Source organism: Mastomys coucha, unplaced genomic scaffold (genome assembly GCF_008632895.1).
Source record: "Mastomys coucha isolate ucsf_1 unplaced genomic scaffold, UCSF_Mcou_1 pScaffold21, whole genome shotgun sequence".
In the NCBI taxonomy this organism is placed as follows: Eukaryota; Metazoa; Chordata; class Mammalia; order Rodentia; family Muridae; genus Mastomys; species Mastomys coucha.
Window position 1 is genome coordinate 97232265 of NW_022196904.1, and position 13481 is coordinate 97245745.

General features: G+C 35.1%; 1 protein-coding gene across 1 annotated transcript; it reads left to right on the forward strand.

The window, feature by feature from the left end:
• Positions 1–11141: 11141 nt before the first annotated feature.
• On the forward strand, positions 11142–12086 carry LOC116100839 (olfactory receptor 494). The gene has a single exon (XM_031384563.1). The coding sequence runs from the start codon at positions 11142–11144 to the stop codon at positions 12084–12086; it is 945 nt and encodes a 314-aa protein (XP_031240423.1).
• The last annotated feature ends 1395 nt before the right edge of the window (positions 12087–13481 follow it).

Genomic DNA, 13481 nt, shown 5'->3' on the forward strand with positions numbered 1-13481 from the left:
TTGTAGATGATATTATAGTATACATAAGTGACCCAAAAATTCTACTAGAGAATTCTTACAGTTGATAAACAACTTCAGCTTAGTAGCTGAATATAAAATGGACTTGAATCAGTAGCCTTCATCTACACAAAGGATAAATGGACTGAGAAAAAAATTAGGGAAACAAAACCCTTCACAATAGCCACAAATAATATAAAATATCTTGGTGTAACTCTAACTAAGCAAGTAAAAGATCTGTATAACAAGAACTTAAAGTTCCTGAAGAAAGAAATCAAAAGAAGACCTCAGAAGATTGAAAGATCTCTTATGCTTACAGAGGGATATGATTAACATAATAAAAATAGCCATCTTAAAATCTACAGATTCAATTAAAATTCCAACACAATTATTCACAGATATGGAAATAAAAGTTCTCAACTTCAGATGAAAACCAAAAAATCTAGGATACCCCAAACAATTCTGAAAAATAGAAGAACCTCTGGGGAAATCACTCTTCTCAAACTGTACAACAGAGCAATAATGACAAAAATTCTTGGTATTGGTTAAAAGCAGCAAGTTTGAAAATGTCTTTTAGGTTATAATGTCCTTGGGATGACCCTTCATCCAGTCTTCAACTACTAAGACACATGTAAATATACTGGACCCATTTGTATAATAGTGTTGTCAGTTGTATAGCTATCCATTTCTTTATTGACATGGGAAAATTTTACTGGATGTCAAAATTATTTGAATATCTGTACCTCCAGTCTTCTACTAGAAATCAGTAGCTTATGGAAGGAAATATTTTATTTTTTCATGTTTTTAAAATCAGTTTAAAAAGTAAGTAAACTATTTTTATAAAATATTAACAACTATTTGTAGTAGCATTAAGCAAGAGAAACATTCAATTGCTCATGAGTTGCCTGAGAAGACTTTCTTGAATAGGACAATGGACTTTTTCCTTAGGTCTGTAATGTTAGGCAGTAATAATTACTATACACTGTACAACTTCCAATATACCAAAAGTAGAGTGACTGTAAATTGCAGAAAATATATTTTGAGACACCATGAGGAAATATTACAATAATACTAATGAAAGTAAAATGACATAATTTGGAGCAAAGCTACAAATCTATAGTAATCTATAGTTCCTGAAATTAGTAAAATAATATAAACTTTGGAAAACACAAAACAACAACAACAAAAAAAAACCATGAAAAGAAAAGAGAAGAGAAGAAAAGAAAAAAAGGATGTAACTGGAATGCAAATGTGGTAAAAGTAAGTGGCACACATGTATGAAACATGACTTAGTATAAAATTATACAATAATAAATGGGAAAATAAAAAGATCAAATCATGTAGAATCACTGTGATAACTAATGTCTTCTGCATAGCAGGACTTGTGAGACTTTCCTTAAATGTGGTCTTGCCCTTCTGCTTTAAATAGGATGCCTTCAGAGGTTTCCATGCATTGTGGCCTTTTATGCAATTTATTAATCTTCATTTCCACAAACAGTTATAAAGTCCTATAAAGTTAAGGAATAGGACATTCTGTTAAATTGAGTTGTACTTTTCATAAATAATTTCAAAATTTGAGAATTAGCAGTATCTAAAAAGGGAACAGTTTCAAGCAATTGTAAATTATTTGTGAAATGAGGGAAACGAGAGAATAAACATGTGATCTAATCACATATACTGCTTTCCTATTAGATGAGCCATCTGTAAATATAGTAAGCACTTTCTCTATTGGCTATATACACAAATGTACAGGAAATACAAAAGCATTCATAGAGGCAAATCGAAGCAATTAGCAATTTTGCCTGAAAACTTTGCACACACAATAGGCCAAATGTCAGTATTCTGCAATTGAATTACTTGCTGTGCTGTAGTCACTGTTTTTTAAATGTTGAAAACTCAAGCTTTTAATTTGTTTACTGATAGCCAATATATAGCTCATAATTGATAGGACATTTAAGAGCTCATACTGGATTGCCTCGACAAACCCCTTAGGGCAATGCCACAGCAAATTTGTATACCATGAAGATTATAGGCCTTACAGGAATAATTAGGCAAACAATCTCATTCTTTACATCATTAAAATAATTATAGTTTGAGACAACAATTTGGCATTTCTAGAAAATATGCATATCAAATTGTAAAGACTTGTTCTCAGTGTCCTTAATTTCTTCATGTACCACATAATGGTGTTACTCCTTAAGGATTTGTACATAATCAATTATTGCAAATGGATGGTACTCATATTTCTGATTTTGGAAAAGTAAAATATGTACATGTGACTGGATACTTTTTCAGGCTTTCTAAGTGTAACTGCTTTAACAGGAATTTGTTTTGGTATTTGTTGTTGTTGTTGTTGTTGTATTAGTCTATTATTGTGTTTTTTCCCCTTTTATTTGTATGTATGTTTCTTATTCTTTCTTTTGTTTTTGCTTTGTTTCTTGGGAGGGAGGGATGGAGGCATGGAGGGAAGGAGGAAGGGTATGAGGAAGAGAGACACATACAGAAACAGACACATGAGAGTGATAAAGACAGAGAGCGATGGATGATAGATAGACAGATAGATAGACAGAGAGAGATAGTCAGACAAAGAGACTAAATGTGGGTGAGAAGGAAGTAGGGGGTAATCTGGGTGGAATTGGAACACAGGAAAACAATATCAAATAAGTGAGATTATTTTTCAATGAAAGAAGACTCAATATAACAAAGAATACACTGTATTCCAATGACAGAGGGGAGACAATAAACACTTCACAAAGGGAGGGATAGGATATCAGGCAATTGCTGAGAAAAGAAAATAGAAATTGTGGCAGATTCAGTGGAAATACTGTAAGAGAGGATTAGGGAGTTTGCTGAAACACTATCTCCTAGTAAAACTAGAAGCTATAGTACAACTTCTCACCAACATGCTGAACAAGGACAAAATCTGATGGATAGAAGCCCCTGAGGCCTCAACTCCACCTGAAAAAACACAGCCAACTAAGAAAGGCTGAGAGTGAAAGAAATAATCTTCCCCAGGAATGAGCAACCCAGTTGGTTGTCTAAAATGAAATGGTCATTTCTGAAATATACTTACAAGCAACATTATACAGGATAGGCAGGATTCTGCCTACATTATACAGGATATTGCTATATAGATATACATATGAAAACAAGTAGAGAAAAAACAATGAATTTGAAAGCGAGCAAACAATGTGATTTGGGGGAGATTTGGAGGGAAGAAAGGAAAGAGAACATTACAAAATAATATGAGGATTACAAAAAATAAATTAAATAATTTTGAAAGCACCTGTTATATCTAAAAGCTATTTATTACCTACTCAAAACATAGCTCCAGGAGCTATATAACCAGCAGGAGAAAAGCAAGAACTCCTTTAACAGGTAATTCAAGCAGCTTTGGTGAAAAGAACTGATGGTTTCATCTTCAGATAAGCCCATGGCCAGCAGGGACTTCAAATTCAGTTATTGGTTTTAGTAAGACTGATTTCTTTAGAAAAATGGATTACCAGTAGAGAGAGATGCCATTTTTCATTCTTTATGACTGAGAAAATAGAAGCTAGGTAGCATCATGATAAGCAATCAGTTGCTTAAAACTAATGTGCTCTTGGGGTCTTGAGAACATGCTAAAACCACACATCAGAGTGTTAAATTTAACCTTCCATAGTTTGGAGTGATAGCCAGCCTTGGAATACAGTTGTGAAAAAAAGGACAAGACAGTGACAAGCAGAAAAAATGTATAACCACTCTTGGTGGTGATTTAATCTTATCAATTGAGCCTGAAATCAACAGTTGATCACCCTCTGCCACACACTGCTGTAGATCACAAGAATACATATGTATGCTTTTCTCTGAGATTGATTTATACTTAGATTTTTAAAATATAAAAATTGGTCTTTTACCTGTATAGATCTGTCTTTTTCTTCCTTTTCACACTTGAAAAGCATCCCCAAGCTAAAATGTTATACAGCTGAGTAGGTAAAACCTGGAGAGTCTCCAGAGGTTAAATGTACCTGTCTAAACAACAGATTACAAAGTTAAACTTGACTAGAAGAGGCCACTAGTACACAGAGGAAAAAAAGCTACTTACATGAGCATAGCTGTGCTAGACACCAAACAACAGGAAATATAGACAAAACACCAGGATAAACCATGGGAAAGAAGATACACAAAATCACTTATATCCTGAAGCCAAAATAGTGCAAAAATCAGGAACAAAATATTAATAATTTTTCTTTCCTTTCCCTATTCCACTTACTTCCTTCATATTATCAAATAACTTATTTACATATTTTAAATTTGTAATATTTTCCTCATCTTCATTTCATACTTTTATCTTCACTTTTTCTTTTTGTCTTTAATAATATTTTATTGTATCTCTGTTTTTTACTATTAATAAAAAATTGATTCAAGATATTTTTATTATGTTCTTTCCCCAGATCTTACCAGATCTTCCCCACCTCCCTAACTACTGAGTTTCATGTTCTCTCTCTTTCTACCTCCCTCCCTTCCTTCACTTCTCCCTCCCTCCCTCTGAAACCAAAAATCAACAATAACAACAACAACCAAAAACAAAAGCACACAAAAATTAGAGGGTCTGTTTTGTGTTGGCCAAATACCTTTGGTCATGGAACCTGCCCTGAAGTATGGTTAATAAGCCCAGTGTCACTCTCTTGAAGAAAACTGTTCTTCCATTTTGCTAATTAAATAATTTGCAAACAGTTTTTTGGTTAGGGGTGAAACTGTGTATACATCCTTTTCTTCATAATGGATTTTGCTATATTCATTTGACAATAGAACCATAGAAGTGGATAGATAGAGAGAACTGGATAGATGAGGGAGAAAAAGAGGTAATGGGATGGGATCAGAAGTTGGGAGAGGGGAGGCAGAGAAGACTGGGAGTGAGAATAAAAATCAATGCGGTCATCTCCAGGAATAACTGTTCATATATTACCTAAACTCTCATATTTCTGAATTGATATTATGGGTATAGTTACCCTGTCAGCTCTAGGAGACAGACTTGCAGCAGTTTTATTAGTCTTCTTACTCTTTAATACTTTCTACCCCCTTTCAAAATATTTCCTGAGCCTTGGATAAAGGACTTGTGTTGTAAATGTATCCATTGGGTTAGGATCCTGATGATCATTAGATCTCTGTATTAACACCAGTTGTGGTTTTTCTGTAATAGTCTCCATCTGCTGTAAAGAGAAGTTTCTTGGATGTAGAATGAGAGCTTCACTTCTCTGTTGGAGCAAGAATGAGCTTTAGAATATAATTAGGAGTTATGCTGTTCTAGTAATGTGACAGTAGTAGGTTTTCCTCTAGGGCACACAACCTCACAAGCCCTGGTTATCTGGTTGGGTTTCTAATGTCAGGAATGGTTTGCTCCTGTTGATTGGGCTGAGAGTAAAGGAAGAATTAGTCTCTCCTAAAGATTAGCCTAGATATAAAATGGTCTACATTAAAATAATATATACAGTACCAACACTAAGAGAACTCAGCATGTTATATTCACTTATTTATGCATTTGCCTCTTTAGGTTATATTATCTTAAATCAAAGGGACTGTCCTTAATGAGGATCAACATGTCTGACCTTGATTTTAATAATATGATAGTACTGTCAGTCTTGACAATGCTGGGATGGCGTGGTAACCCAGGCTACTGAGTGATGTGTCAAGGTATTTAATGTGTTAATTTATTCTTTAGTGGCTTAAATGATAAAATGTAAATTTCCTAAAATACCCACTTCTTTTAACCTATCTACAGTATTCATTTAGTTTCTAGAACACAAAGAAATATTTTTGGAAGGAATGGATGAATTAATTATTTTTTCATATCTGGTTCTGAAGTCTTATTGGTGACAGTCAACCAAACTATACATTTTAGCAACCAATATAACCTGATATGTAATTCTAATTTATGAGATGACCCATAAATTTACATTTAGAAAAGTAGTTTAAGCTTAACTTCTGCTCACTTTCTTCTGAAAACAGATTGTGCGATGTCGTGTGTGTGTGTGTGTTTGTGTGTGTGTGTGTGTGTGTGTGTGTTGTCTACATATGTGTGTGAATGTAGCCAAATTGGTAGAATCCTTGCCTGTCATGCAAGTCTCATACTAGTCCTAGGCTTGATCTCAAAAACTGTATAGTCTGAGTGTTGGATACCTGTAAATTAAATATTTGGGAGATGGAGCCAGGAAAATCAGAAGTTGAAGGTCTTTCTTAGCTGCCTAGCAAATTCAAGGTTAACCTAGATTACATGATGCCATTTTATAATTTACATCAAGCTGAGAAAAGGGAGTCTTGCCTGTCATATATGTATATTGGTGAATGACGTGTACCTGCATGAAGTGTGCATGTGTTCATGTGAGTCCAGGTGGACACGTGCCATAGTATGTATATGAAGGTAAGAAGACAGTGTCACTGTCAATCCTGATCTTTCACCATTTTTGATACAGGGTCTTTTCTGTCATTCACTGCTCCATACTCCAGGCTAGTAGGCCAAGTAGTTTACAATGATGATCCTGTCTTTGCCTTTCCTCTGCCGGCAGACACAGTAGACATTTTTGAATGAAAGATGACTGATGATCAGTGTTCAACTACTTTTATAAGGGTGCTATCAAAGCCTCAGTGTAGAAACTAATCAAAATAAGCTTTGGGAGAGAGTTGAGCTGAATCTTCAGAGGGAGGATCATTGTGAGTTCTATCCACCATCATAGAATGTAAGTTAAGACCAGCTGTCATGTGGTTAGAATGTTAATTCTCTGAAATTCATACACACCTTTTTCTATGCACTATTTTCAATGTAATCATGGCATTTTATATGCTTGCCTATAAAAATTGTGTGTGCCTATAATAATTATTTAACTTGCATCTCATATCTCCCTATATTCACCAAAGTATATAATAGAGTATATTACATGGACCACTAAAATAATAAAAGAAAAAATGGTTAACTTGAATGGAACAAAAATAGTTAATTTTTCATGATTAGTTTAGTTAATGTCTTCTAATATTCACTAATGTGAAATCAATATTAACTTGCAAAAATATTTACCTAAGATATTTTTTCATCATGTACATCCTCGAATTAACAAGTTAAAATGCAGTAATACTCACATAAGTAGGAAAACAAGAAATTTCTTGAGATTGACAGATTCCTTTAAAATGAATTGTGTTTGTGTGAAATGAACTGCTCATTACACACTGGGAATGAGGTAATGATCCCTGATGATTTGAATTAACACTGGAATCCAGAGTGTCTGCAGAGACTTATCCTCAGTGACAAACAATAACAGTGGAGACAGCATTATAACTACAAAAGCATAGTAACTTTGAACTTCTTACTGTGAAATGAATTCTTATTTCAAGAGGTAAGATTTTGACTTTGTTAGTAAATGGAGCTACCTTACTTTTTGCAATGTATTGTACTTACAAACCATAGGGGAGGAACACGTCAGGTGGAATCATAGAGTTATTAAACTTAAGGGAAAACCACACAAACCACTTTCATCTTGTATTTCATTAGTAAATTATCCAGAGTTATCAAACATAAAACTAACTTTTCATAGATTTTTTTTAAATTTATCTATCCAATGGTAAGATCAGAAACCAGCATGACCATCAAAGGTATACACACATAGTACTCACTAAAAGGCCTACAAGTTCACTAGCTCTGAAGTGCTTTGGTGGCTTACTGTCAGGTAATAGTATGTGCATTTTCATGCTTTGTTTATGGACTAAATGTTCGAGCATCACAGGCACCAATGTGGACCAATGAGGGTGTAAATATCAAAAGTTAGGGATAAGAATCAGTCTGTGCAATGATGGATGAACCTTGATAAACCACTTAACTGCTTGGTTTCAATATTTATAGATGAATGTCATCTATTGAAAATCATGTAAAATTATTTCATCATACTCCTGATAGAAAATACTGTGACAGGAGGGTGGGGTTAGGTGGGGACATCCTCTTGGTGACAGGGGAGAGGAGGAATGGGATGAAGAACTGTCAGAGGTTGGACCAGAAACAGAATAATGACTGGACTCTGAAAAAAATAAAAGTAATTTTAAAAAATCTACTATATAACAATATAATAGTTAATGAAATGCATTATTTCTTACTTTTGTAAATTTCTTAAGTGCTTTCTTCCCTGAAAGACAACTATGTTCTGGATGCCACTGAAGTCAAACTGTTGGTGGGATGGTTTGGTAACAACAGTAAGAAGTATCCATTTTTACAGAGCTACATACTCAGAAAGAGGCAGAATGTTTTGTAGCCTTTCCAAATAACTGCAACTATTTTTCTTGATCTATATAAAAAACTGACAAGTAGCAATTTTTCAAAGGTCAAGGATAGCATTTGAAGCCTGAATATCAGTATGCTTTTTGTACCTTTTGACTTAAAGGCCTCCAGTCCAGTCCAGGGCCTTTTGAGCATTTGTAGCTGTAGCATTATTAATTCATCTAGTTGAAAAGTACTGACTCATTGAATTACACTGCCATCCAAAACACTGGCCTGTTTTACTATATAGTAGTTTTCAAACAATATTTCCACCACTCCTACCAGGAATGTTTTTTAAATCTATTGGGAACCCATAAAGTTCCTGAAAGATTGAATTTTACTAACAAAGAACAGCAACAATTGTCTTTTTTGCTTTCTTTCAATTTTTCTTTCTTTCTTTCTTTCTTTTCTCTTTCTCTCCTTCTCCTCCTTCTGCTCCTCCTTCTCCTCCTCCTCCTCCTCCTTCTCCTTCTTCTTGTTGCATTTCCTTAAATGAATAGACTCACTGCACATTTTTTTAAAAATAACTGCCTAGGACAATGCAATATATTCTATAGGTATTTTGATGAATATAGGAAGGTGTGGAATACTTATTTTGGGCACATACAATTTTTATTGACAAGAGTTTAGATATCATTATTACTTAGAAATTATAATATAGAAAAAGGTATGTATGTATTTATACTAATAATTAGCATTCTATAATCAACAAGCAAAATATGAACATTTAACACATTATTATTTGTTATTTATTAAAACACACTAAAGCATTTCCCAATGTCATAATGTTTTCTTTTAATTTACATGAGTAAAGATTATAGATTTTCTTAGTTCTTTAGTATTAATTTAATATTCTGAAATTGAATACATACAGACTCCTCATGTTGAATACTCAGTGTGGTGGTCATTATTAGGAAAGCCAGATGTGGGAATGAGCACACTTGGTGGAACATAGTCTTCACTTGAAAGCACAGCTAACAAGACACACGGCTGTTTTACCTTAGTCCTTGGCAGTTATTTAAAAAAAAATGAGCAGTGAGTCTACTCATTTAAGGAAATGCAACAAGAAGAAGGGGGAGGAAAAGGACAAGGAGGAGGAGGAGGAGAGAGAGAGAGGAGGAGGAGGAGGAGGAGGAGGAGGAGAAAGAGGAGGAGGAAGAAGGCAAACATGAAGATGAAGAAGGAGGAGGAGGAGGAGGAGGAAGGCAAAGATGAAGATGAAGAAGGAGGAGGAGGAAGAGGAGGAGGAAGAAGGCAAAGATAAAGATGAAGGAGGAGGAGGAGGAAGAGGGGGAGGAAGAAGGCAAAGATAAAGATGAAGAAGGAGGAGGAGGAGGAGGAGAAGAAGAAGAAGAAGAAGAAGAAGAAGAAGAAGAAGAAGAAGAAACACTAAAATTGGTACACATGAATAGAATGAAAATTAGTTTATTTTAATGATTAGTTTAATGTATTCTAATGTTCACCAACCTGAAATAATTTTAAGGAGTGATGATCTATTTAGAAGTATTTAAATTTCTAATGAGCTTAATATGAGATTACATTTGGAATTTTAGAGTGATCCTTCTTCTGTATCTTCTAAGTTCTAACAAAAATTTATCATTATTTTAAAAGTTTATCAAGCCATCACTGTAGATAGAAAAACATTAGACTTTGTGTTCAGTGTTAACAACAAAGCATGTCTGTGTCATAACCATTAGAAAGCTGAAATGCCTCCCTGATGTTGGCCCAACTTTGTATATATGCACTCAACTGCCAGACCATCCTTCATTTATTGCATAGTTACTAAAAAGAATACTCTGAATTCAAGCCACCTGGTGTTAATATCTACTTCTATTTTTAAGAATTTGTTACTTTAATTTTGTGTGTATGAATGTTACCCCCATATACATATTGTGCCACATGCATGTGTGGTGTTTGCAAAGACCAGAAGAAATCATTAGGTCCCCAGAACTGGAAATACAGACTGCTAGGAGTAAGCATATGGGTGCTGGAGATCAAACCAGGTCCTTTGCAAATACAGCAAGTAGTCTAAATAACTGAGCCATCTTTAAATCACCATAAATTAATTACTTCATAGAGACAGAGAGAGAGAGAGAGAGAGAGAGAGAGAGAGAGAGAGAGACATGTATATCTGTGTATTACTTAAAATATTTTTCTGCCATTAAATGGAAACAATAAAAAGAACAATACTATTTCATGGAAATAAAAATAAGAAAACATACAAGTTCATTTTTAATTATTCATGTAATATAGTACACATTTAATAAAAGAAAGCATTTACTTAAGTCTTTGTTACATAATTCTGTGCTTTTACATTTTGCTCTTTTGTTATACTTATAAAAATACATTGTTACTTTTCAAGATTCACAGTATTTTATATTTAGTTATTTCTCTATTTGTGTGAGGGGTTGGTATTGGTAACATACCTGAGGATAGCAAAGAAAAAGGAGTTGGTTCTCTTCTTCCCATCTTTTGAGTTCCAGGAAACAAACTGTACCTGTAAGCTGTCAGGCTCGAGAATAAGAATCTTTACCTTCCAATTCATCTCACAAGGCCACGCCTCATAATTTTAAACTTTATCCTTAATGACAATTAGATATGTATTACTGTAAATAAATGTAAATAAACATTTTCTATTTGTAGCACATTTCTAGCATTTCTGCTTAAATAATTTTGAAGAAATTATTAGACATAAATATACAATGACAATCTCAGTAAAACCTCCATTATTGATGCTATTTTAAATATTATATTAGTTAGTAATGTTCCTGTTATCAGTATTAAATGAAAGGAAGAGGCCTATTTATAAATCCCTTTCTGCACTTTCTCCATCACAGCCTTGATCTGGTAGGAGCTACACTCTCCCATGGCTTTCCTGGAGGATGGAAACCACACTGCAGTGACAGAGTTCATTTTATTGGGTTTAACAGATGACCCAGTCCTCAGAGTTGTCCTCTTCACCATCATCCTGTGCATCTACCTGGTGACTGTGTCTGGGAACCTCAGCACCATCCTTCTCATCAGAGTCTCTTCCCAGCTCCATCACCCCATGTACTTTTTTCTCAGCCACTTGGCTTCTGTAGACATAGCCTACTCATCTTCTGTCACACCCAATATGCTTGTCAACTTCCTGGTAAAGCAAAATATCATCTCCTACCTTGGATGTTCTATTCAGTTTGGCTCAGCTGCTTTCTTTGGGACAATTGAATGCTTCCTTCTGGCTGCCATGGCTTATGATCGCTTTGTAGCAATCTGCAACCCGCTGCTTTATTCCACCAAAATGTCCACAGAAGCCTGCATCCAGTTGGTTGTAGGATCTTATATAGGTGGGTTTCTTAATGCTTTTTCCTTCATTATTTCCTTCTTTTCTTTTATCTTCTGTGGACCAAATAGGATCAATCACTTTTTCTGTGATTTTGCTCCTTTGGTGGAACTCTCCTGTTCTGATGTCAGTGTCTCTGTAGTTGTTACCTCATTTTCTGCTGGTTCAGTAACTATGATAACAGTGTTTATCATAGCCATCTCCTATACCTACATCCTCATCACCATCCTGAAGATGCGCTCCACTGAGGGTCGCCACAAGGCCTTCTCTACCTGCACCTCCCACCTCACTGCAGTTACTCTTTTCTATGGAACTGTTACATTTATCTATGTGATTCCCAAGTCCAACTACTCCACTGATCAGAAGAAAGTGGTCTCTGTGTTCTACATGGTTGTGATCCCCATGTTGAACCCCCTTATCTATAGCCTTAGAAATAATGAGATTAAGGGTGCTCTAAAGAGACTGTTTGATAAGAAAATATTTTCTTAGCTAATATAATGCTGGCAATTATCCAAGCCTAATGGGAACATCATCTCAGATTTGGTCATTCACCTTCTTTTTAGTCCTTTTGTCCCTATCTCCTTTTTCTCCCAGGATATATAGCTCTTATATTTTATTTCATTTTTGTATTTTAAAGTGTTTTGGAGAATATTATACGATGTAGTGAGTGTGTGTGTGTGTGCGTGTGTGTGTGTGTGTGTGTGTTCACCCTCTATCCCAACTCTTATTATAATTCCCTCTCTTATACACCCAACTATTCTTTTGTGTCAAATCCATCTTGTGCTATCTGTACATACTTAGACATTTAGGCTTTGACTAAAGCATTGTTAACCTGACAGGGGCTGTGAACTTATAGAAAACTTATTTCCTTCTAGAATACATCAGTTGCCAAATAATCCCACAACTACCAGTGGACTTCAGGCCTATGTTCTCTCTCCATGCTCAGATTTTGTCTGGCTTGAGCTTGTCAATGTCAACACAGCTAACAAGAGATTGTATTTGTGATGATACTCTTGTGTCCTGAAAACATTTTTTATTTGTGATCATCCACCTGCTCTGTCTCTTATAATCTTTCTTCCCACATTTTCATGATGCTTTCTGAGCTTTGAAAGAGGTGTGATATAGATGCCCCATGTAGTGCTAATAATGCACAGTAATTGCCATAGTCTCAAAGTATCTGCACACTCATAAGTTAATATTAATCACCATCTACTACAAAAAGAAGCTGGTTGATGAGGGTTGGGAGGTGTACTAATCTATGGGTATGATGATAATTCACTGCAAACTCGTTTATTACCATGTCCATTTAGGGCAATCAAGATGGTGGGCTCTTCCCTAGGTGAAGTGGAAGTCTCTGGTTCCTTTAAATACTCCGTTGTGTCATTTAGTATTTTTTTGGAAGCTGTCTTGTGAGAAGGCATGTTATGTTACTCTGACAACAGACACTTGAGAGGGTATATGATGTTTAAAAAGAATATGAATGGAACCCCAGAAACAGTGAGGGGATACACTTGCATTGCTATGCTGTGCAATGCTTCACTGGTTATCACAGGTCTTTGCTGGCCTTGACTTCATAGAGAGAAACATGCCAAAGAACTTCTTATGGTATTCCAGCTGATTCTGGACACTTCTCCTGACTCATACTGACTCAGCAGAACCTCTCTATTTCTGTTGGATTGAGCCACCACTACTGGTTCATGATTGGCTTTTCTTATTAAACTGGACTGCTGGTGTTCTGATAATGAAGAATGGAATAATCCCCAAGGAACTACCTCTAAATAGATCCACAATCTCCTATTCCTACTAAGCTTCTTTCCCTCCTCCTCTGATGCGTATGCTAGAAGGAAAGTTGAAGCATTGAAGAACCTTAAATAGAGTAGGTTT

Bases quoted from the DNA above. Each gene is read 5' to 3' on its own strand.
- LOC116100839 (XM_031384563.1), top strand. From the start codon at position 11,142: ATGGCTTTCCTGGAGGATGGAAACCACACTGCAGTGACAGAGTTCATT.